This window comes from Anoplophora glabripennis, unplaced genomic scaffold, assembly GCF_000390285.2.
Source record: "Anoplophora glabripennis isolate ALB-LARVAE unplaced genomic scaffold, Agla_2.0 scaffold529, whole genome shotgun sequence".
NCBI classification, from domain to species: Eukaryota; Metazoa; Arthropoda; class Insecta; order Coleoptera; family Cerambycidae; genus Anoplophora; species Anoplophora glabripennis.
Window position 1 is genome coordinate 168,074 of NW_019416645.1, and position 24,656 is coordinate 192,729.

At 32.7% G+C, this 24,656-nt stretch overlaps 2 protein-coding genes across 3 annotated transcripts in view; one reads left to right on the forward strand and one right to left on the reverse strand.

Annotated features, from left to right (window-relative positions):
- The window catches only part of LOC108909647 (flotillin-2), a 309,055-nt gene that overhangs the window by 167,827 nt on the left and 116,572 nt on the right, over positions 1-24,656 (reverse strand). The window lies entirely within an intron of this gene.
- Positions 247-15,202, forward strand: LOC108909646 (glucose dehydrogenase [FAD, quinone]-like). Of its 2 annotated transcripts, XM_018714035.2 has the most exons (6): positions 247-472; positions 3,871-4,178; positions 7,951-8,212; positions 8,307-8,547; positions 8,606-8,804; positions 13,725-15,202. In XM_018714035.2, exons 3-6 carry the CDS (start codon positions 7,954-7,956, stop codon positions 14,877-14,879), a joined length of 1,854 nt encoding a protein of 617 aa, XP_018569551.1. In that variant the 5' UTR covers positions 247-472; positions 3,871-4,178; positions 7,951-7,953; the 3' UTR covers positions 14,880-15,202. The 2 variants fall into 2 exon arrangements, with proteins under 2 accessions (XP_018569551.1, XP_018569550.1); XM_018714034.2 differs by lacking the exon at positions 3,871-4,178.

The following is a 24,656-nucleotide window of genomic DNA, read 5'->3' on the forward strand; positions in this document are numbered from 1 at the left end:
TTAACACGTAAGTAATAATTAGGTAACAAGGTAGTATAACAATAACATTTTTAAATAATGCAATTTTAAGGAAATTAAATGGTGTTTAAATATAATTTGCCGAAACATTTTTATAAAATGGTACGTCCATTTCAACGACTTGCAAATATGTATGTGCGTACCTCTTGTTTGTCAATGATCGATTCAGATGGAGGGGAACACCTACCAGGGCTGCTCAGCCGCTAGATCCATTTGCCAGGCTAACTGTATAAATAAAACCAAGCGGGCATAGGGGAAACAATGGAATCTCGAGCCCTGCCGCCAAAACAGACAACGAGAAGGTGGTTCGCGTTTTTCTGGATACTTACATCTCAGTGGATCGAGTGCGTTTTAATGAAGCAATAGAGAAGCGGTATGTGCTCGTGCCAGGGGATGTGAATTATTGTGGTTGGTCAGATTTCATTTTTTTTCTCGGAGGATTAACTAAATCAAGGTAAAAACAAAATACTAATAGTGCGCTGAGGAAATTATTAACTAATTCTATTTAAATATGCATTTCAAGATTATTTAACATTAACTTTTAAAGCATTTTAAATATTACGCGAAATGTTGTTACTGCAAATGCAATGAAAAAATAGGCACATTTATCTTTATCTCAAAATTAATGTACCTACCTGCGTCAGTTATCAGTAAACTCATTTAACCGGTTAAAAGGAAAATAAACTATTTATCTAAATATGTATCAGTTTGATTTGTACAATATTATTTGGTACTACTCTGTGTGCAGTTTTCCCGCGGAAAGCCTAGAAGGTACCTATAGTGACCACAAACTATACTGAAGCAAGGTCATACGAGTTTGCTCCTATCAATGAATAGTAGCTCAAGGAACAACAATAAAAGTTATATATATAGTCATTTTAACGAGTCGACATTTCAAAGTACAAACAATTACTAATATAAACAGCTGAGCCTTTACAGCAAATTTAATTTTTTGTATGTAGGTATAAAACAAGTTAGTCCAATTAAATAGGCCTTTAAATCGCAATTTTGGGCAACTTGCCTGAATTTTTGATATAGGTAAGTTAGTTTGAGCTATATAATAACAATAAGTGACAGTAATTTTTTTCAACCCCCGGCCAGGGGTGAAAAAAGATAAAATAAAGGGGTTTTTCAAGTTAACTGCAAAGGGGTAAGAGCTAGAAAAAGAAGTTTCTTATAAAAGTTGAAACGCATAAAATTCTACATAAAAATGGTGTATTGACTTTTTCTTGTACTATTAAAATTAACAGAGTTAGGGAGACTAGAAGTGAAGGGATGATTTCATAAATTTAAAAAATCATAACAAGTACAAAAATGAATGAATTTTCCAATTTACTCTTAAAAATATAATCTATCTTTTCAGAGAAATAGATATATTTTTTAATTTTTAATAAAAATACACAACAAATATACAAATTGTCATCAAAACGCCATTATTAGTATCTGTGTACATCCTAATGTACAGAATAATATGTGTATGAAACAAATAATGTGAAACTGATACTACCTACCTACTAGAACGTAAATTAACGAATTCGCAAAATAAAGAAAATATATAGAAACTACTGCAGTACATAGTATATTTAACATATTACAAACCTAGTGATGGATACTTTGTATTGTATTGTAACGATTTTTATTTATATTTTGGTTTGTGTAATATATTTTTTACAAAAAGACTGTGGTCGCGACAAAAACAGACAACGAAATTCAAATATAAGATTGTTTGGCCTCTAAAAACGATGTAAAGTAAAGAAAAATATTTTTACTGAACTCGCACTAAACCCCTGAGTAACTTTCTACTTGAAAAAAAAAAATAAAATAAGTACAACGCCCATACTGCCCTGTTAAGCCATAAAATCGTAACTGCAATTATCCCCAATTTCAAGTACAGGGTTACTAATACTCCGCGACATCAGTTTTATCAGTTTGTTAAGAAAAAAGGACGAATTTGTTATTATTATAGGCTATATACCTCAAAATGTGAATGTCGTATCTACAATTTCCATGCCTTTGTTAGAAATAAAGTCGTACCTGAAAATGTTAGAATAAAAAGTCGTATCTGTAATATTTATCACACAGATACGACCAATTCGTCTAACAACTACAGTCACTATACAGTCACTAAATACCATATCTACAGTCACTAGATAACATATGTTATCTAGGGACTGTAATTTAGTGACTGTACTAACAACTGTACAACTACGCCATCTACAAAATAATATCTACCACCTGTCAGATTCAGTTTGTAACTAGCTAGCAGATAAACAGTGATTTGCTGTGGGAATTATTCAGTTTTTAATTAGTCTCGTTCATTCTAGACTGTTAAAGTGTGAGGTAGTAATATTTATTATAACGTATCCCCGGAGTTGTTTATTTAGTAATTACATTTTTTGTTCCTGTTAATCTAATTATGCATATTATCAAACAACTTGCTGAGAAAATCGATTTTTTTAAAAGGTTGAATTATTCAAAAAGGCAGCGAGAGGATGATAGTAGTAGCAGCGAATATGAGCCAGATATGGAAGAAATGGATAGGGCTAGTGATAGTAGTAGTAATTGTAACAGTTTTAGAGATATTGCAAATGTAAAAACAAAAATAAAGGTCATAAACAACGCATCGTTATACAAAGAAGAGGCAGTTTTTGTAGAAAGTATAGATGTAGTAAACAGTAGATATCATATGATATTTTAAAAAATGTGTGGGTGGATTTAAGTGCTAGAAACAATAAAAATGGATAAAAAAATCCAAAAGTTAATATTTTGAGCAATATTATATTGCGTGTTTCTAATGAATGTTTTTCAGAAGTAGTAAAGGGCATTATGGATGAAATTTTTGAAAATATCTGGTTCTCTGCAAGCAATGCCCAATTTACTAAAAAAAAGGCGAATTATGCAAAAGAAAAAAGTACTCAAATAATCAAATTAAAATCAAGACCAGTAAGAGTAAATATCAAATCAAAGCTTCTTGCACAAATTGTAAGAAAGGATATCAGTTAAAAATTGATAGTAATAGGCAAATAACAATTAATGAACAATTGAAATTTATCGTAGATACTACTTTTCTCATAGTTTCAATTTTCATCATTATTAACAGAAAATGTCGTATGTGCCAAATATCATACTTAGGCTGTATGCACAACAAAATAAAGTGAAAAAACAAAATCTGCAAATAAAAATTAGTAGTATGTAATAAAAATATCTTTTCTGAATGTAATAATCTTCATGGCAAATTAGACTAGAGAAAATGCTAGTTATCTCAAAATCAACTATTTGACAGTTACGACTTTATGGCTTAACAGGGCAGCATAGCTAACAGTAGGTATTTATGCACATCTCTTATTTTTTTTTGGCAAATGCGATTCAGCATTTACATAACCTTTGAGTTTGGAATTAATATAAGTACGCGCACGGCCTTTCATTTATCCATCGAAACTAATTACCCGTTATACAAATAGCTGTGAAGCAATTGCGTGTGATGAAACCGATTTACCGGGGATTCGGCAAGACTAACGAATGCCTTATTAACCTCGATACAGCAAACGATACGATGCGATTGGAAAAGCCGAACCCGATAATGAAGAAGTCGTTCTCTGTACGAACTGCGAAACCGATCGTGGCATTTTGCACCCATTGCTGCAGCATTGCGAGGATTATTTAGCAATCGCAAGCGTGTCCGACATCGATTTAACAGTGACTGGATGCAAGAGATTTCTATTACGCGATTTGGAAATAGGCATTTTCTTTGTCCTCGTCAAATCCGAATATCTATTACATATACATATAGAAAATGATCTAGAGCAAATTATAAGAGGAGGAAAAGTTAGGTTCTCTTCTTTTTTGTTTTAGGTTATATCGAGGAAAGGATATAACTTCTAGAGGCCACTACGGAACGTATCAGAGGATCGCCGCTGTCTCAGAAGCGGTTCCGTCCGTAGCGTCCTTAGAACCAATAAGAACCGAATTGAACGTCGGGACGGATTTACAAGTTCTAATAGCTGGTTCGCCCCCCACAGCGCCTAGCCCGAATACAACAAAGGCAGTTCAAAGATTCCTCGCTAAGGCTAAGGAAATGAAACGTAATTCTGTAACTGGCAGCAGCGAGCTAAAATAAATTAAAATATTTATATCACACACGCACTACCGTATGGAATTAGGTACTTGATTCGTTTCAATAATTAATATTACATATTATTTAATATTAAATATTTAATAAAGACACACTAGTATAGAGGCGCTATCATAATATTCTCCAAATAAATTATTATAGGTATATCAATACATGACATAGGTACTCATTGTAAAATTATGGAAAATAAATTAATGATATATGCTAAATTTAATTTATGACGTTAAACTATAAAATCAACTGCCTATTTAAAAATTGTTTTCCAGTGCAAAGTTTAAGAACTCTATTACCAAGAATATTTGCTTCATTTAAATTCAAATTACTTTTAATGAACCGATTCCGCTAATAATTTGTTGCGATTCTTTGTTTTTTTCCATGACATCTTTACCTAATTTGCATTGAAGGCAATCAGTGCCACGTATCCTTGTAAGATGGTATTTTATAGGTAAACCCATGTTGATCTGTGTAGAAGCGATTTTTAACGAGTACAGCTTGACCCATGACTGGCAATTCGAAGAAGTTGGGTTTTTTATTGAAAGGTGTATTCCATTTAGTTTGCATAATGTCCGTAAAACGTTAATAATAATAAAATCACTGTCTCCAGTCATAAAAATTAAACACAGTCCAGTGCAGTAGGTTACCGCTAGGCTAATTTAAAGAAACCGCAAGTTTTTCTTATTTAGAAATTCCGTGCAAATCGTCGGTTTCTGCGTGCGCCGTATCAGATATGCAAATTCTCGACCGACATTTAGGCCGAATTGAAATGCTTCGAATGATGCGAAACTTGTAGCACATTTTGCAACGGTTATGCTTTATCACCCCGATGCGATGGCGTTCCTCCACGACACGGGTTTGCAATTCCATTATCTGGACACGTTTTGTTGTAGCAGCTTTCTCGTATTTTTATGCTATTCGGTAATAATTACGGTTATAGAAACGAAATTTAAAGGGTATATGGCACTGGCGCTTTTGCCAAATTCTTGAATTTTCAATAAATACAAATTCTTCTTTCTTTTTAATTCTCCAAGCTGCCGTTTGTACAATCAGTACATTTTCTCCATTATATTATATACACGCAATATGTAATAATTATTAATTGACATTTGATATCCTATTCCTATTGCTCTTACAAAGTATGTACATATTTTCTTAGTTCTTACTTGCACACTTGGAGAGTGTGCTATGAAAACAATTGTTACCTGTAAGAATTAACCAGTGACATCAAATATTTGTGATAAAAATTATAAATATTACTAACGACTAATAAACTTCGATTAACGGTACTGCTTTCTTGAAACAATAATATTTTCAGTATCTTAAAACTTACTATTTGATATTTTAAAATTTTTGAGGTACCATATTCATTTCTACTTTTTCGGTATTTTTTCCCTCTTATTTAACAAATGTGTGACTTTCACCAAAAAGCTTGGCAGTATATAAATTTAAAAAAAAAAAAAATACTCAAAAATTGGATTTTTCCGTCATACCTTTTTAAATAGAAATTGAGAAATATTAGACGTTAAATTTTCAATATTACCTACATAAATGAACTTCTCATTGTATATCGACTTCCGCTAATATATTTTTTTGTTGTTTAAGCGTGACTGAAAATGTTTAAAAACAAGTTGATACACCTCCGTCGAAAAAAAATGCTATCTGAAAATGTGAAAATTAAATATGGCAAAGGACCCGGCACTTTTCTGTGGCTTTCGGACAATTTTTTTGAAACTTCGCAGGTTGATAGTGCAGCTGATAAAAGTCTCAATAGGCACAAAACCTTAAATCCACCCCTCCCCCCCAAAAAAAACTGACACCAAGAAGCGGGGGGGATTTATTTGATTTCTGCACGTAAAATAATTTATTTTTTTAATCAACCCAACAACGACCCCAAACAACCACACTTTTGACTATCAAACTATAGTTATAGTTGCACGTATTTTTTTTACGTATTTTTTCACGCTGAATTCGAATCTGCAACTCAATTTTACGAAATCGGGTTAGGAAAATTGTTATTAACAATTTAATTGTTTATATAGCTGATGTAGAAAGTTTGTCATTTTATGAAAAAATATTTCAAGTAAAAGTTATTTATTTTGACAAAATCTAAAAAAGTTTTTATGTGCTTTTTCGAAAAAGTAACATTCAACGCTTTTAAATTCTAACAGACGTGTATGTCTATAGCTATGATACGTATACTCTGTGTTAAACTTTGGTGGCGTTTTAAAGCTAAAACATTGATTTTTCGGAAAAAACACAAGTATATTTTTTTTAGATTTCATTGAAATAAAAAACTTTTATTTGAAACTTTTTTTCATAAAACGACAAGTAAACTCCCCGCTACATGCAGTCAGTTTTTTTTGGGGGGGGGGAGGGGTGGATTTGGGGATTTGTGCCCATTGAGACTTTTGATCTACATGTTAAAAACTATCAATCTGCGTAGTTTCAAAAAAATTGGCCGAAAGTCACTTCCCATAAGAAAAGTGCGAGGTCCTTTATGTAATACATACCTACCTAAAAATTTAAAGCTTACAATATTTAGAGCTATAAAGCGACTTATTCAAAAACTTTGTTGTATTTCTTTCGTTTCCGAGATTTCGTTGTTACGATTCTTGAATTAATGATCCGACTTGTAAATTGGTTATTACAGGTTGTTGTGAAAAATTTATTGTATATTGAAATCACTTATCACAATATTGAATATCAAATACGCGGTATCAAAAGCAACGAAAATATCAGTAAGAGTTAATTTAACGGGGTAGCTGAAATAATTTAATTTCAGTTTTGCGCTAACAGAAACGTAATATTATCTCTTTTGATATAGAAACAGTAATACAACTCTACCGACATATAATAGTGATAGTTGTAACAGCGCAAAAGCAGGTTTATTTTTTTCAACTGTATGTCGTTGAACTACATACAGCTTTGTATAAATTAAAAGCGCATATATACCATTTGTAATAAGTTAGAAATATTATGCAACTTCTCTCCCAAGTTCAATTTGTAGAAGACGTACAAAGAAACAGTTGAACTTGACATTAATTATGTAATATTTAAGTTTTGTAATTAAATGTAATAATATGTATATTTATATAGGTGTTCAGTTTGATGTATTATTCTAAAACTTTTTTGAAGATTTATTTTATAATAATTAGACAAACACGTATAAAAGTTATAATCGCGACTTTCTTTTTCTTTCAGCTCTATATGATTGCTTATCCTTCTGGAGTCTATTCATAAAAGAACTTTGTTAGCGACTAAAATATTACACAATCATATTTAATCGACGAATGTTCAAACTGGAAATCATACATTGAAACTAAATTCTAAGTATTACTTATTTAGAAATCTCAAACCATTTATGTCAAAAAAACAACTAATTATTCTATATCCCGCTCAAATATATACGTACGTTTAAATTATGAAGTGGTTTTTTTGGAGTAATTCCACCCTGACCTCGAATGCATTTAGCCAATGTTCCTAATTATCAACCAAAGTGGGCCTACAAGTGTTTCATAAGCTGCCTTCTTAATTAAAGTAATTTTTACGTTAATCAATTTTATTATCTTATGAAGCAGTTTATTGTGTTTAGGTTTCGTATTCCATATTTCTATACAACAATTATTGTAAATGTATAATAAATTGTTGTTAATTATGGACGATCATTGATATAGTGTAATTACTTTAATTACGAATATATTTATTTAATGATTTTCAGAAAAACATTTTATTTGATTTTTTTCTACTAACTATTTATGACGTGTTAGTTCACATCCGCTGAAGTGTTTTATTCATGATTGCAGACCATGCGGCCGAATCTACCTCAAAGTTGTCTGCCGCTTCTCGTTCTCGTCGCCGTCGTCGCCCAGGACTCCTTGCTCGACGGTGTGATTAAACTACTTCAAGACGGGGAGAATCAGTTCTCCACCGAACCCAGAGACGTACTCGCATTGGAGATGCAGAAGGAGTACGACTTCATAGTGGTGGGAGCGGGTACCGCCGGTTGCGTCCTCGCCAACAGGCTCACGGAAAACCCAGACTGGTCGGTACTGCTCATCGAAGCCGGTAAGTATAATATTCTACTGAGGAAAAAATTAAATAATATGCGACATTTAATTTTTTTTAATCTTTCACTTAAAATTACTATTGACCTTTCAAGGTCGGTCCGAGAATTTCCTGATGGATATACCCATCCTAGCCAACTACCTGCAGTTCACGGAATCCAACTGGCGGTACAAGACCGAACCCAGCAACAGGTTCTGCATGGGCATGGACAACACACAGTGCAACTGGCCGAGGGGCAAGGTGGTGGGCGGCTCCAGCGTCCTGAACTACATGATCTACACCAGGGGCAACCGCAGGGACTACGACAACTGGGCACGCCTCGGGAACGACGGATGGTGAGTGACACGGGTCAGGTGGGATCGACTTTGAGGTAATAGAAATGTGTCGGGGCAGGTCCTTTAATGATGTCCTGCCGTATTTCAAGAAGGTGGAGAACTTCAGCGTGCCCGAGTACCAAAACGGCGACTACCACGGTAAAGACGGATATCTGTCGGTGTCGTATGCCCCGTATAAAACCAAAATAGCAGATGCCATAATCGAATCTAGTCAACAGTACGGGATAAACATGGTGGACTACAATGGGCCAACACAGGTAATAAGAATGAGGTGTAAAGTGAAATAAAATTGAAGCAATGAGTCGATCCAGAAATAAGGAGGTCAGGTTTAAACAGTAAACACACCTCAAATGATTTATATGCGAAGAGTTCAATCAATTTATCGTTAAGGGGGCATTTAAACTTTCTTATCTCACCGTATTTTTTGAAGTGCCTTTATCCTTTTTAATTTTGAAATCAATCAGCGTAAAATAATTGAGACACTATTAAATAATTATTTTTCGATTCTTTGGTTTTCATATCTGTCGATTTTTATGCACCCTAAGGCATCCACTCCATCCTAAATAAGTAACTAACATACACTAGAGTAGTAAAACTGGTAAAGTTACTGAATTACTATCGGATTGAAATCAGTAGATATCACGGGCAAATCAATCTAAAACTGAGATTTTAAGGTATTGCGCTTTGTATTTTCAGATACAGATGTGGAACTGTATCTGAGCATGGGTGTCCGCAGGGTGGGGGGGCGTGGCCCCCCCTGAGATTTAATCTTCTCATGTTCAAGTTGAGTAAAAATATTTGATCATAAGAATATATAATTAATGTAATTAGCTGCTTATAACAGAAAAATTTAAATAAAAAAATCTTGTTGACGCATTTTTTATTTGATCACTTTTCTTTTTATAAAACTCTTTAATTTATTAGTTTTATGTCTCATGCGTCTTTTGCAACTACAGACTACAGAATTAATGTATATAAATGCTGAACAATTTCTATCCGAGAACAATGGCTTTCGAATAATAAGCATTATAATACTGAATATTAGTAGAATTAGTGGATGATCAAATAGAGTTATTTATCTTGATATGTTTTTGTTACGTTTTTTTAATAATAATTATTATTATTTATTTACAAAATGTTTTAGTTTAGACGTAATCCTGTGATTATTGTTAAATTTATTTAGATTTTGTGCTTTAAAACAATGTGATTTTAATTTTTGCTATCTTGTTTAATACACTTTATTTCAGTAGTAACTCTTTTCGTATTTGTCTCCTATATTTATAAAGGGTTACCCAAGAAGTTTTAGACAGGCATTGGAAAATGGTTGGAAAATAGAAATTAAATTTGGCGTAGAATGGTAGATGTTCTTTATTATCAAATTTTCTTTCCAATTTTGTATTTACGAGATTAGGAATTTTCTTGGACAATGGCAGAAATTTTGTCAGTTGAATAAAAATCATGTACCTACCTATTACTCGTATTTTCAGACGTATGATGGGAGATACACAGTTTAAGAAATATAATTTCTATAACATCTATTTTTAACTAAATTATACTAACATAAATTCAATAAACTAAAATTAAGATGAGAATTCAAGAATAAGGACCCGTCTTAACTTTAGTTTATTAAATTTATCACATTTTAATTTCCATCATAATTTGTATTGTAACAAGGCTTTTAACATGTAATAATAAACGGGGTGTTCTATTTAAAATTTTGAAATTGATTTCACGTGAAAAAATAACAAAATTGGATTAATTGATTGATTGCAGTATAAACCAACAAATTGCATTTCCATTACCGTAAACGATTTTGAGAGGGGATATTTATTGCCTGTTTAAAATTTCGTGAGATATATGTTTTAAAATTCTCCTAAATATACATCCACAATTTCGATTTGGCCCCCCGTGAGAAATTTTTCTGTGGGCGCCCATGTATCTGAGTATATTTTTTAATATTTTATACATACGTCAAGCGTATAATAGATACGTTTATTTATTATTTTATAATTCTTATTGGGAAAATCTATGATTTAATCGTTATAAAACGCGGAGTTCATCTTGGTTTCTACTTCCTAACTAATAGTCCAGGCGGTATCTGTTTTATAAAGGGTATACATGGGTAAAACGCATATGATCGGAGATTTTTGCTTTAACGGCTTCTAAACAACATTAGAAATCATAATTTTTCTATGCAAATAAAAAAAACGTGGGCTTAATTGTTATTGCAAAAAAGTATAAAAAAATAGCAAAAAAATTCATTTTTTTCTTGGATTTCTCGTCGACAACTTAGCAACTATTCATTTTAGACAAAAATGGAAGAGGAAAAAAAGTTTTGTAATTAAATTTTGATCAAGATAGAGTTAGTTGCAATTCGAAAAAATAATTATTGTTGTTGCAAAAATCGGAAAAATCATTTAAAAAATTGCAAAAAATGCTAGTTTATTTGTCAATTTTTTTCAGACACTTGAATAATACCTAGGATCTTCATACTTTTCCCAATTAAACTTCTTAGTGCATAGAATCATCACACCAAATTTCATCCAATTCGGTTCGATAGTTTTTACATAATAATTGTTTAATTTTTTTATTTTTTTTAAATTAAAAAATTTTCAAAATCAAATTTCTAAAAATCTAAAGCCTTTGAATACTTGAAAATTTCACCACAAAAAGAAGAGCTCTCAAGCTTTAAAATGCTTTTTGAAAAATTCAAATCGGACGATTAGGTGAGCCGTGGTGATTGTTTAAACATTTTCGCAATTTTCACGCTTATAAACAATTGCAATAATTTAATGTTTTTTTAAATTTTTTTTTATTTTAAAATATGGTTTGAAAGTACTCGGAAAGACGAGTATTTAAAAAAAAACCTGATGATCCGCCCATTATTTTCGGAGTTATAGCCCTTATTTACAGCAAAACTATAAGGGTATAAGGGCTGTTTTTTGAACTAATAGGTGTGTCATCCCGAGTACTTTCCAGATATAAATTTTCAAAATTTGCAATCACGGGCGTCCCATTTAAAATGTCACTCAAAGATATTCCAGATCGCGTGAAATCAGTGGTAGGGGGAGCAAACACATATCTACTCCGATCTGAATTTTCGAGTTCAAAACTGCGACGTTCGGAAAAATTTCACTTATCTCAGCTTCTAATGGACCAATTTCGATGATTTTTTTTTAAATCGATGTCTCGCTACTTAAAAAGTTCAATTATCATATTTTCAACTACCTTTTATTATTAATTATTAGACTTTTGACATGTAGATAAACAGTTACTTTAAAAAATGATTAATTTATTATGTTTATTTATTTACTATATTAATATTCACGACCAATATTTTTGCATGTTGCACCAGGTAATACTAGTAAGTTGTTTAAATATTATAAAATTGTTTAAACAATAATTATTTAAATAAACAACTGAAAATTGGTATTAATTTTTAGTTGTACAATCAATTTCTAAAAATCTTTCAAAAAAAATAAATTGTGAATAATTATAAATTTAATTTTTTCGTTTACTCTTAAAATATTTATCTTAAAATTATTTTTTATTTATATAAAAAAAGTATAAGAATCTTTTGGATACTTCAATAAACTGTACACTTCTCATGATTTTTCAAATTTTACTATTTATTTCAATTTTTATTTACATTTAATCTAATCTAATTCTTTTACTAGTTGGTGATTTTTCATCAGTATTATCACAATCTATTTCGTCGTCGATTTCCTCCTGCAACTGCAAAATATCATTTTCTAACGACTCTGAAATCTGATTGTCGAGTTCTCTTGCACTTTCTTCTGACATTCTTCTTCAAAATCGATTTTGAACTCGTCTACTTTCACTGTTTTGTAAGCATTTTTACACATTTGTCCTTGGCAATGGGTGTAATACTTCTTCAAAATCGATTGAAAAAAACATTAAATTATTGCAATTGTAAAAATTGCGAAAGTGTTTAAACAATCACCACGGCTCACCTAAGCGTCCGATTTGAATTTTTCAAAAACAATTTTAAAGCTTGAGAGCTCTTCTTTTTGTGGTGAAATTTTCAAGTATTCAAAGGCTTTAGATTCTTAGAAATTTGATTTTGAAAATTTTTTAATTTAAAAAAAAATTAAAAATTTAAACAATTATTATGTAAAAATTATCTAACCGAATTGGTTGAAATTTGGTGTGATGATTCTATGCACTAAGAAGTTTAATTGGGAAAAATATGAAGATCCTAGGTATTATTCAAGTGTCTGAAAAAAATTGACAAATAAACTAGCATTTTTGCAATTTTTTAAATGATTTTTCCGATTTTTGCAATAACAATAATTATTTTTTCGAATTGCAACTAACTTTATCTTGATCAAAATTTAATTACAAAACTTTTTTTCCTCTTTCATTTTTGTCTAAAATGAATAGTTGCTAAATTGTCGACGAGAAATCCAAGAGAAAAATGATTTTTTTTCTATTTTTTAATACCTACTTTTTTGCAATAACAACATTTTTTTTTATTTGCATAGAAAAATTATCATTTCTAATGTTGTTTAGAAACCGTTAAAGCAAAAATCTCCGATCATATGCGTTTTACCCAACCCGAAACAGATACCGCCTGGACTATAACAGCACGGAACAAACTGCGCGCGAATGTTTCGAATAGTATTTTGATTATATGAGTATGCAACCACTAATTCATTTGCATGCGTTCGAAAGTTTGGATAATAAATAAATAATTCATGATGCATGTGCATAATTTCCGAAAAATCATTAATATCCTGTTTTGAACTCAAAACGCGTAACCCCAGTTTAGCGGAATATTTCTCCAGCCGAGATTAAAAACAAAACTATTCTTCTCCAATTTTTGTTTCATTCACGGTTGCATAACTGTCGTAAGCACGTACTTTAAAAAGTTTGTAAGTATAGGAAAGAAATACTTTAAAAAATCATTCATTACGCATCTGTAAAATGCGAAATATTCGAGCATAACATAAACTGTACTGGGTGTGCAAGGTAACATAAGAATAATAAAAGTGCCTAAAAAACTCCGTAAAAGTAAATTAAGTCAAAAAAATTATTAACTCAATAATAATAATTTTACTTTCTCTTCGATGTTTCACATTTTTTTACGTTCCTTTTCTGTCAACGTACCTATACACTTGATTTAACTAATTCTGGGTTAATTTTACTTATTTAAGATCGGCGTGTCCAGACTACAAGTGAGCCTGCGTGACGGAGTCCGAGATAGCTCCAGCAGGGCTTACCTGCACCCTATATACCGCAGGCCCAACCTCCACATGAAGAAGCACTCCCTGGTGCAGAGAATCCTCATAGATCCCAAAACGATGCGAGCCGTGGGAGTGCGATTCGTCCGCTTCGGGAGAACCTACACGGTATATGCCAAGAAGGAAGTCATCGTAAGCGGCGGCGCTATAAACTCGCCCCAACTGCTCATGCTGAGCGGAATAGGCCCCACGAAGCACCTCAAGTCGTTGGGCATCCCCGTCATAAGAAACCTAAAGGTCGGGTACAACCTGATGGACCACATAGCGATGGGCGGGCTCACCTTCCTCATAGACAAACCCTATTCCATCCGCACGGACAAAGTCATCACCAGGGAGAACCTGGACTCGTACCTGAACCACCACGCTGGGCCGATGTCGGTGCCTGGGGGTTGCGAGGTGTTGGTCTTCCACGATTTCAGCAACCCCAACGACCCCGACGGGTACCCCGATATGGAACTGTTATATCAAGCGGGCTCCATCGTGTCCGACCCCCTGCTCAGGAAGAACTTCGGCATCACCGACGAACTATACGACCAGGTCTACAAGCCGATCGAAAAGGCCGAGACTTTCATGGTCTTCCCCATGCTGCTGCGTCCGAAGAGCAAGGGGAGGATCATGCTGAGGGACGGCAACTACAAGACCAAGCCCAAAATATTCCCCAACTACTTCGCAGACCAGGCGGACCTGGACACTATTGTCAAGGGCGTGCGGCTGGCGCTTAACATATCCGCGCAACCTGCCCTGAAGGATTTAAGAAGCAGCCTGCACACCAAGCCCATACCCCAGTGCGAGAAGTTTGGTTTCGGGACGGACGAGTACTTCGCGTGCATGACGAGGCACTTTACCTTCACCATCTACCACCACAGCGGCACCTGCAAGATGGGGCCTCCCAGTGACAAGTCGGCGGTGGTGGACCCCAGGCTGAGGGTGTACGGGGTGAAGAATCTGAGAGTGGTCGACGCGTCTATTATACCCGAGATACCGGCAGCGCACACCAACGCCCCCGTGTTCATGATAGCGGAAAAGGGGGCGGATATGATAAAGGAAGACTGGGGTTATAGGACTTAGAGTCGAGACAACTTACTAACCTGTGATAGAAAACGTACCTACGCGGTGGGTGTATCCGATTGCGAATATTTTAGAGGTTTTGATTTTGTTTAAATAAAGGAGCAATTTTGAGCGTAAATAGAATACGAGTAGTATACAATTACTTTTCGAAATAATGAACAAAGATACGTTGCGCCCACGGACAATACCTTTAAAATGTTCTAAAATGAATATTAACACCGCATTTCTTCAAAATTGTAAATACGCTTTTACTTTAGTTTTACACACTTCACTTGTTAATGTATTTGTACAAATGGACATTTAAATAAATGAAATAACTATTACCCTTTTGTTAATATGTACCTACAGAAAACATGTTTTCCACTTTCTTTTACCAGCTATTCCCTAGTCAAAGGAAAAAAAATGTTTCTGTGCTTAGAAGCATTAAAGACGAAAATCGCTGTCAGGAAAAGTTGTAAACAAAATGAGCAAATTGGAACATTTTTTATATTTGCTTATTTTATTTATATATTATACAAATATTTTGAATACGCATCGTCAGGAATAGTGGAATGTGGATTTTAGTAAACTATATTTGTGTAAACAGGACGTTCCAATTTAATTATGAAAAAAATCACTAATAGATGAAACTCAAGAAATGAATGGGATATACACTATATTTAGGCACAGAAATTAAGGGATATTAAAAGAATACCAAAATTTTAAGTGATTTTCAAAGAGCTGTAATTTGGAGGGAAATGGTCGTAGAGAGAATAAAAAAAAAGGAAATTCAAGCTTCAAAGTTTCTAGTTTTCGGATGTGGAGTTTAAAATTTTTTAGCGTCAGCAATTTTTGAGTAATCAAAAGAAAATCAACGAAAAGAAATTGCAAATTTTTGCTTTTCTTTCAAAAGGCCTATGGACTTCAAATTTCTCTTCGATTTGTGCGGTTCCGGAGCCTTGTACGTTGATTTGTCGCTGACAATGAGTTATCGTCGATCAAAGCAAAAAATCATTTTTGACTTTGGCAATCAGTTATTCGGGAAATAATGGTGTACAGAAAATCCAAGCAGGGTTTTGAAAACTTCAAAGTATTCTGTATATGTCGTAATTATTGGTTTTTGATAAAACAATTATTTTCGAAGTGAATATGTTTATTGGAGAAAAAGTGAAAAATAGCATAATTAGGGATATTTGAATACCTTGGCATAATTTTGCAAATAATGAATAAATTAAGGATATTGACTGTCACTTTTCAACCTCAAAGTGTCCTAAAGAAACCCTGATAATTTCAAAACGCTGCGATTTTTTTTGATTGATTGATTTGACAATTGTTTTCTTTTCTATTAACATCCCAGAGAAAACCAATTAATTGTTTTAAAATTTCATGTGACATTTTTTCACTAACAATAACACGACTAGACATAAAATTATAAACAATACCACCTGAAGCAACATCTAAAATATTTCAATAGTTTCGGTAGTTTTTTAGTAACTTGCCTTATAAAAATATTGAACTTTAAAAATAATAATTAATATGCCACCGAAATTTCTGCCAATAAAAACTGTTGATTTTTTTTTGAATTTTCAAGTTTCTGAAAAATTTCCGCAGTCTCTAAACACAATTAATGCGTTAGTTTTTTCTATTACAGATTTAATAAACATTAAATTGATAATATTAAATAATGGAAATATTTAATAATCGTGTTTGGCTTATTTCGTAAATGCTACATTACACTACACAACATTTTGTATCAGAATTTAAAGAGCAAAACTTTAGTTGGCAAAAGGATACTTAAGAGAATTTAATCATTGCGCAGCTTTCAGGAGAAATATAATACTGGAATTTTTTATGTAACGTTCAGTTCAGTAAAATAATTGTAGTCATTTTATTATGGAAATTTCAAGAGATCTTGTAAAATTACCAAAAAAATCAACCGCATTCTATATTTAAATTTTCATAGTAATTTTTATATATTCCAAATAATTTTATCGAATTCAGTAAAATAAAAAAAAAAAAACATTTTAAAGTGCATTCTGTCGGTTAATGTATCGTGTAACAGAATTATACCAATTTGGAACCCAAACATTATCAATCCTTTCTTTGTTGTGTAGATAAGATCATAATCATTTGGATCACGTCGGCTTTGTGACACCACGGCAGGGGTGCTGCGATGTACCAGACATTGATAAGACCTTTATCCAAAAGCAGCAGCACTAAGTTTGGTATAATATGCTTTTAATGAATTCATGGATTTTAACAAAGGACTTATAGTCCAGGAGAATTACACATTGGCATGGCTGTTGCTTGACGTAGATTAGATATTAGTAAAAATCGGTCGAAAATAATATAAACAATGAAAATATAAGGTTGCGCCAAGAAAAAAAGTTGTGCTATTTGCAGAAAAAATTAAAAACTGCAAAAATACTCAAAAATCACGTGTTTTTCCTAACATTTTCCAATATAACTTCTTAAATATGCAGTTTACAGAAAAAACTATTACTGCTGAAATTGTTTGTTATGAAATTTGCTATAAGACACAATTGTTTTGAGACCTGCGTATTCAATATTTTTGTTGCTAGAAAGCCAAAACAGCGTAAGAAAGTGATGAAAATCGAGGTAATTTTGAAGCGTTCAACTGATAGGTAAGAAATTGTCCAATTCTACTATAAATGTACATGTAAGTACTTTAAAGGATTACAAAACGAAATTCCAAAACCCGATCGAAATCGGTCTGATAGTTTTGGTATGAGACAATTTGTTACTAAATTTCAGCGCGAAATGTCGTTATTTTTTTGCGTCAGTGCTGGGGTTAAAGTTAGGCATTTTAATTGGCGCTGATTTTTTTACACATACTTGGACTCTTTAACTATCATATAGAATCGTTATAATATTAATTTTCTTTTTTTTAATAATTTTTGGAGCGATTTTAAAAATTCGAAAAATTTTAACTTTATAAACAAATACTTTCGTGAAGCCGTTTTGCGGGTTGGAATATATACCAAAGTACTAAAAAATAGTTCTCGGAAAGACGCTTAACTTGAAAAAAAGAACGTTCAAATCGGTCACATAAGTTCCGAGATATCAAGTGTCAAAGTCAACAAGCGTTAGCTGCAAAACTATGCATAATGTAACAACAACAAAAATTGAATTTGGTAGGTTTTTTAAGAACTTTTCGTATGTGCTTTTATAAATATTATCGCACGTGTGCTTTTTATATGAAAATTCAATGAATATCGCCAAACCGACCATTTGAGCCGCAAAACCGGGGGGAGGGGATGAATTATAGAAATTGAAATCGCGTTCAAAAAGAGCGCGCGCGCTTCGGCGTTCAGTATCTCGGCTTCTATGGCTCCGATTTTGATGATTTTTTTTTAAATCGATGTAGAAAAATGAGAGGAATTCAATTATCAAGGTTTCATTAAAATATTATAAAGCCCTTTTCGGTCTATTACGACTAAAAATTTTCCACATTTCGTTGTTATACTGTATATTCATGTAAATAATAATATCGATGGTAGGATATAGGTACATAATCCACTGTTACTAGGTTTTAGTTTTAATAATTACATGGTAATAATGTTTAAATAAAATCTTGAAATCTTTATTTAATATGTAATTTATTTATTGTATTCATATAATATAGAAAAAAATATAGATACAAATAATTATTTATTTATTTTTACAAAACGTGTTTATTATACTTTCATAATTATCGTATTATTAAAGTTTTTCACTTTTTTACATCATTGGTATTTTCACTTATAATATCAGCATTTGAATAAGTATTGTTGTCCATTATTTTCAAATCAGTGCTTAACTAATTGTAAGTAGGTACCACTGTTAAATTAACAGCAAATAATGACTTATGGTTGGTTAATTTGATTTTTTAAATTTGCCAGCAATTTCATAGCCATCCTCGCAAGAAATTGGATCATTTTATTTATCACAAAATCCGTCAAAAACAGAAAAATTAAAAGATAGGTATAGGGAGGTGTAATATGGATAGATGTGGAGTAAATTTCTACAACAGATTTTTATTAAATATACAGGGTGTCCCATTTAGAAAAACCAAGTTTTGGCGGTTCGGTCAATCAAATTCGACAATAAATATGAAATTGAAATAGGTCGAAGACCATTAGACCATTAGAGATACATATAGGGAAGCTTTATAAAAGTCCTCTAAAAATATGCGTAGAATTCAAATATACAAAAATATACAGGATGTTCCATTTATAATAAGCAAATAGGTGGCGACTACCGGTATAACCGGAAGTACTACAACAATGGCATTATTTTATTTAAACTCTAAATAAAACCTCCAAAACCACCAGGTCAAAAATTTTCAAAATTCAAATCGAAGTAGTCTCCGAAATATTCTAATGGGTCGTCACCGCATGACAGCCTGTATAATGAATTGCAAAGTGCGATTTTTAATTGTTTACTAAAGGAAGAAATTTTTGAGAGCGAAATCAGCAACTATGCTATAAAAAAGCTTAATACATTTTTTAATAATGCGATGATACGTTTTATAAATATCAAATAATAATTATTTGTATCTGCATTTTTTTCTATTTTATATGTAAACAATAAATAAATTACATTAGGACATAAAAATTTCAAGATTTTAAACATTATTACCAAGTAGTTATTAAAATTAATACCTCTTAACAATAGTCATCGATATTATTTACATGAATATACAACAATGAAATGTATGAAATTTTAAGCAGTCGTAATAGGCTGATAAGGCTTTATAATATTTCAATGAAATCTTGATAATTGAATTCCTCTCATTTTGCTATATCGATTTAAAAAAAATCATCAAAATCAGAGCCGTAGAAGCCGAGATATTGAACGCCGAAGAGGGCGCGCTCTTTTTGAACGCGCGATTTCAATTTCTATCATTCATCCCCTCCCCCCGGTTTTGCGGCTCAAACGGTCGGTTTGGCGATATTCATTGAATTTTCATATAAAAAGCACACGTGCGATAATATTTATAAAAGCACATACGAAAAGTTCTTAAAAAACCTACCAAATTCAATTTTTGTTGTTGTTACATTATGCATAGTTTTGCAGCTAACGCTTGTTGACTTTGACACTTGATATCTCGGAACTTATGTGACCGATTTGAACGTTCTTTTTTTCAAGTTAAGCGTCTTTCCGAGAACTATTTTTTAGTACTTTGGTATATATTCCAACCCGCAAAACGGCTTCACGAAAGTATTTGTTTATAAAGTTAAAATTTTTCGAATTTTTAAAATCGCTCCAAAAATTATTAAAAAAAAGAAAATTAATATTATAACGATTCTATATGATAGTTAAAGAGTCCAAGTATGTGTAAAAAAATCAGCGCCAATTAAAATGCCTAACTTTAACCCCAGCACTGACGCAAAAAAATAACGACATTTCGCGCTGAAATTTAGTAACAAATTGTCTCATACCAAAACTATCAGACCGATTTCGATCGGGTTTTGGAATTTCGTTTTGTAATCCTTTAAAGTACTTACATGTACATTTATAGTAGAATTGGACAATTTCTTACCTATCAGTTGAACGCTTCAAAATTACCTCGATTTTCATCACTTTCTTACGCTGTTTTGGCTTTCTAGCAACAAAAATATTGAATACGCAGGTCTCAAAACAATTGTGTCTTATAGCAAATTTCATAACAAACAATTTCAGCAGTAATAGTTTTTTCTGTAAACTGCATATTTAAGAAGTTATATTGGAAAATGTTAGGAAAAACACGTGATTTTTGAGTATTTTTGCAGTTTTTAATTTTTTCTGCGAATAGCACAACTTTTTTTCTTGGCGCAACCTTATATTTTCATTGTTTATATTATTTTCGACCGATTTTTACTAATATCTAATCTACGTCAAGCAACAGCCATATCTCGAAGGTTTTGAGCTTAATTCTCTTGGACTATTACGTCCATTAGTAGACGAAGTGAACCCATTATTTTTCAATTTAAAACATATCCAATATAAGCGTAAAGCGACTAAATATCACTCACTATTCATTTCGAGATGTTTCCAAAAACGATCGTTACGTTTGTAGTGGTTGCATGTGCCGTCTATATAGAGTGTAGACCACCGTATGGAGACGATATCAAGCAAAGTCTAATGAACACTCAAGCATTTGACGACCTAATCGAGCAAATTTTGCAACAGGCGAGTGAATTTTTTATTCCTCATAGTTTTAGATTTGCTTTATATTCCCCCTCACGTTTTATATTACTTAATATACTGTCACTAAATGTAACAAATGACGGTTACTAAAGTTTTTACAATATTGCAGGTCAACTCCCAACAAGTAACTCTAATTTCCAGTGGAGAAAGCAAGGTTTTCCTTTCGCAAGAAGTTCGGTACGTACAAGATACTCCTGTCACAAGCAGAGATGCCCTAAAAGCATCGATTTTCAACAGTGAGGCTCTGAGCAAGTGGGTGCAGCAGGTCTGGCAGCAAATAGTGGAGCAATACCAAGTCCTGGTAAAATTGTCAACACTTTTCAGATTTACTTTTTGCCTAACGCTGTCAAAAATTTCAGACGGGTCAAACTACGCAATCACCGCAAGAAATTCAGTCCTCGACGACGCCAGCTCCTGAAGTTGTGGTAAAATTATTGCAATTTTGAAAATTACTTTTTGTCTGACATCATAAATATATTTTAGACAGGCTCTCAGGCTCAAATAACCACCCAAGAGGTTCCAACCATTACTACAACGTTTACAGAAGTTGTGGTAAAATTTACTGAAATCTTTATAATTATATCATGTTTTATACATTACGAATTTGTTTTAGACAAGCACCCACGCCACCCAATCACCACAAGAACCATCAGCCTCCACCACAACGGTTGCAGAAGTTGTGGTAAAACCTATTAAAATCCAGAAAATAATTTCATGCCTCACACTGCGAATTTGTTTTAGACAATCGCCAATAACACTCAATCACTGCAGGGAACGTCATCTTCCACCACAACGGCAGCAGAAATTGTTGTAAAAATTATTAAAATCCAGAAAATTATTTCATACCTAACATTGCGAATTTGTTTTAGACAATCACCAATAACACTCAATCACTGCAGGAAACGTCATCTTCCATCACAACGACAGCAGAAGTTGTGGTAAAACTATTAAAATCCAGAAAATTATTTCATGCCTAACATTGCGAATTTGTTGTAGACAATCACCAATAACACTCAATCACTGCAGGAAACGTCATCTTCCATCACAACGGCAGCAGAAGTTGTGGTAAAAACTACTAAAATCCAGAAAATTATTTCATATCTAACATTATGAATATCTTTCAGACAAACTCCCAAACCACGCAACCGCTACCAGAAACGCCATCCTTCACTACAACGACTTCAACAGTAGTGGTAAAATTTAATGAAAAATGAAAACACATACCATACCTAATATTACAAACATATGTATTTCAGACTAATTCCCAAACAACTCCAAGACCACAGGATGCGACATCTTCCACCGTGGCTGCCGCAGCAGCTTCAAGAATCCGTTATTAACGCAGTTTGACAAAAAAATAGAAAAAGAAGTTTGGGGCTAAGGATTCTGGAATTCAGCGCAGATTTTAAGTTTATTGCAATGTTAAAAAAATATTTTGAATAAATACATGCATAGCCAAACAAGTTTATATTTATTTTTACAAGCATTTACTTAGAACTTGCCTTGTTAGTATGGGTAAAATCATGCAACTGAATTTTAAAAAGTTATCCCAAACCGATTGAGATGAAATTTTGCATACACGTTTAGTTTGGATGACAATGCATGGTAGCTACGTGACGTCATTCTAAATCCAATGCATCCAATTTTTTATGCAGCCCCGCATGATAAGGGTATCAAATTAATGAAAGGGTTTGCTGAGAAGAATATGAAAATAAAATGACTAATCAATAAAAGCTTGTTTTTTTTTTTAAATTTCATACATGAAATTATTTAGTATCTACTTTATTGGAATAGACCATGTTAAAATTGAAACAGATAATTTGAAAGAACCAGAATTATGTGACTATAAAACGAAATAAGAATATTCTTGTATACCCTATTAATAAAATATACCTATTTAAGTTCACACAAATAATTTCGAATCTTATTAAAATCACAGCACATACCAAAGTAAATGATTTAATACTTTATTTTGTAGACGACAATTTAAAAAATATGCTTATATCAAACTAAGACTATTTATTATTATGAGACATGTTTTACAAGTTCTACCTACGTTGACAAATTATATTTATGTCAAAAATAAGTTCGTACATTTATCGACACGTTGAATAAGAATTTATTTTCGAACACTACCAGTTCTTGCACAAAACAGGTACAGGTATACATTATATATTATTTAATGTTGAAACATGTTACTTAATTGAGAGGATAAATAAAATTTCAACCATTTCACCATTGTTTTGTTTATTAATAAAAGAAAGGTGTCGATAGAATGTACCGTTTTCTCGAGCAAAATCAATCTTAAAATATAAGAATCATCAAATCGCGTGTTTCATAAATTAGTTTATCAAATTTCACTAGACTGTAAGTTTAAAAATAGGTAAAAAGATCTAACAAACACAGGTTCAAAGGTGCTCCTTAAGGGTTAAGAAGCATTTATAGACCTGATTTTATTAAATCGTTATAAAGTCTTGACAGACGTATGAGACACTCTGAGTACTCATAATTTAGTGGCTGTATAAGGGAATTATTAAAGTTTTTCTACATTTACAATTATGTACTTATAAACCTACTTTACCGTTATGGTGTTAAAGAAACAGAAACCTGATTATGCTACAAACTGCACAATAGAATGTTGAGATAACAGGTCGATTTAGAGAACGACATCCTTGCGATAAAGCAAATAACTTGAAAATTGGACATTTTCCAGAATCGTCTATAATATGACTTTAACGACAATTTTTACATTTTAACATTCACCGATGCTCGAAATAATGATTTTTTAATTATGCCGTACCTTGACTTTGTATATAATATGTCGTGGACAGGAAGAGATCTATCACAAATCAAAATGCTGACCAAAACTGTCGTTGCCCTGCTGGTGTCGAATATTATCTACGTTCAAAGTCTGCCGCAAGTACGACTTTTCTCCGACATTAATCAAGTAAGTATCCTTTTATTATTAATTATTTTTGTTTCTGTATTGCTTTAAATTTAACATTTATTTGATTTATGGAAAGATTTTGAAGGACATTCCTTTAAACTTTCAGATCAACGAAAAACAGAAACAGGATCAAATTGTCCAAAACAGTCAAGATGTAGCTACTTCAAGACAGACCTTAGCAGCGCCGCTTCTGCCCCGTCCTCACAACGATATTTCACAAAATGTACTGCTCAACCAAAATGTTGGCCTAAATAATTTGCAACAATCTGAGCGTAATCAAGCCCAAAACAACGTTCAACTGCAACAGAACCAAAACCGCATAACTCAACAGTTCTTGGAAGATGTGCCTATTCAAACAACCCAGACAGATCTAACCGCCTCCAGCCAACAGAGTACATCCTCCAAGGTGGCCGACATACTGTACAACCAAAATATCGACGAAAACAACCGGAACAAGGCCTCGGTGCAACAATATGGCAACCGCATCTCGTCTACCAGTGGCGTAGGTCAAACACCTACCCTGCACGGAAGTTTGCCTACACAGAACAAACTTGAGAATGTCAAAAAGGTGTATTCTCAACAAAGCGATATCCCGCAACATCAAGGAATATCACTTAAGCATACACAAAGCAAATACAAAACCTCTGAACAGGTAAGAC

What these genes read in the sequence shown, in the direction of transcription:
- LOC108909646 (XM_018714035.2), top strand. Translation starts at nt 7,954, where the DNA reads ATGCGGCCGAATCTACCTCAAAGTTGTCTGCCGCTTCTCGTTCTCGTC. An exon ending in GGTACTGCTCATCGAAGCCG is followed by an intron (nt 8,213 to 8,306) that starts GTAAGTATAATA and finishes TGACCTTTCAAG; the next exon opens with GTCGGTCCGAGAATTTCCTG. An exon ending in ACTACAATGGGCCAACACAG is followed by an intron (nt 8,805 to 13,724) that starts GTAATAAGAATG and finishes TACTTATTTAAG; the next exon opens with ATCGGCGTGTCCAGACTACA.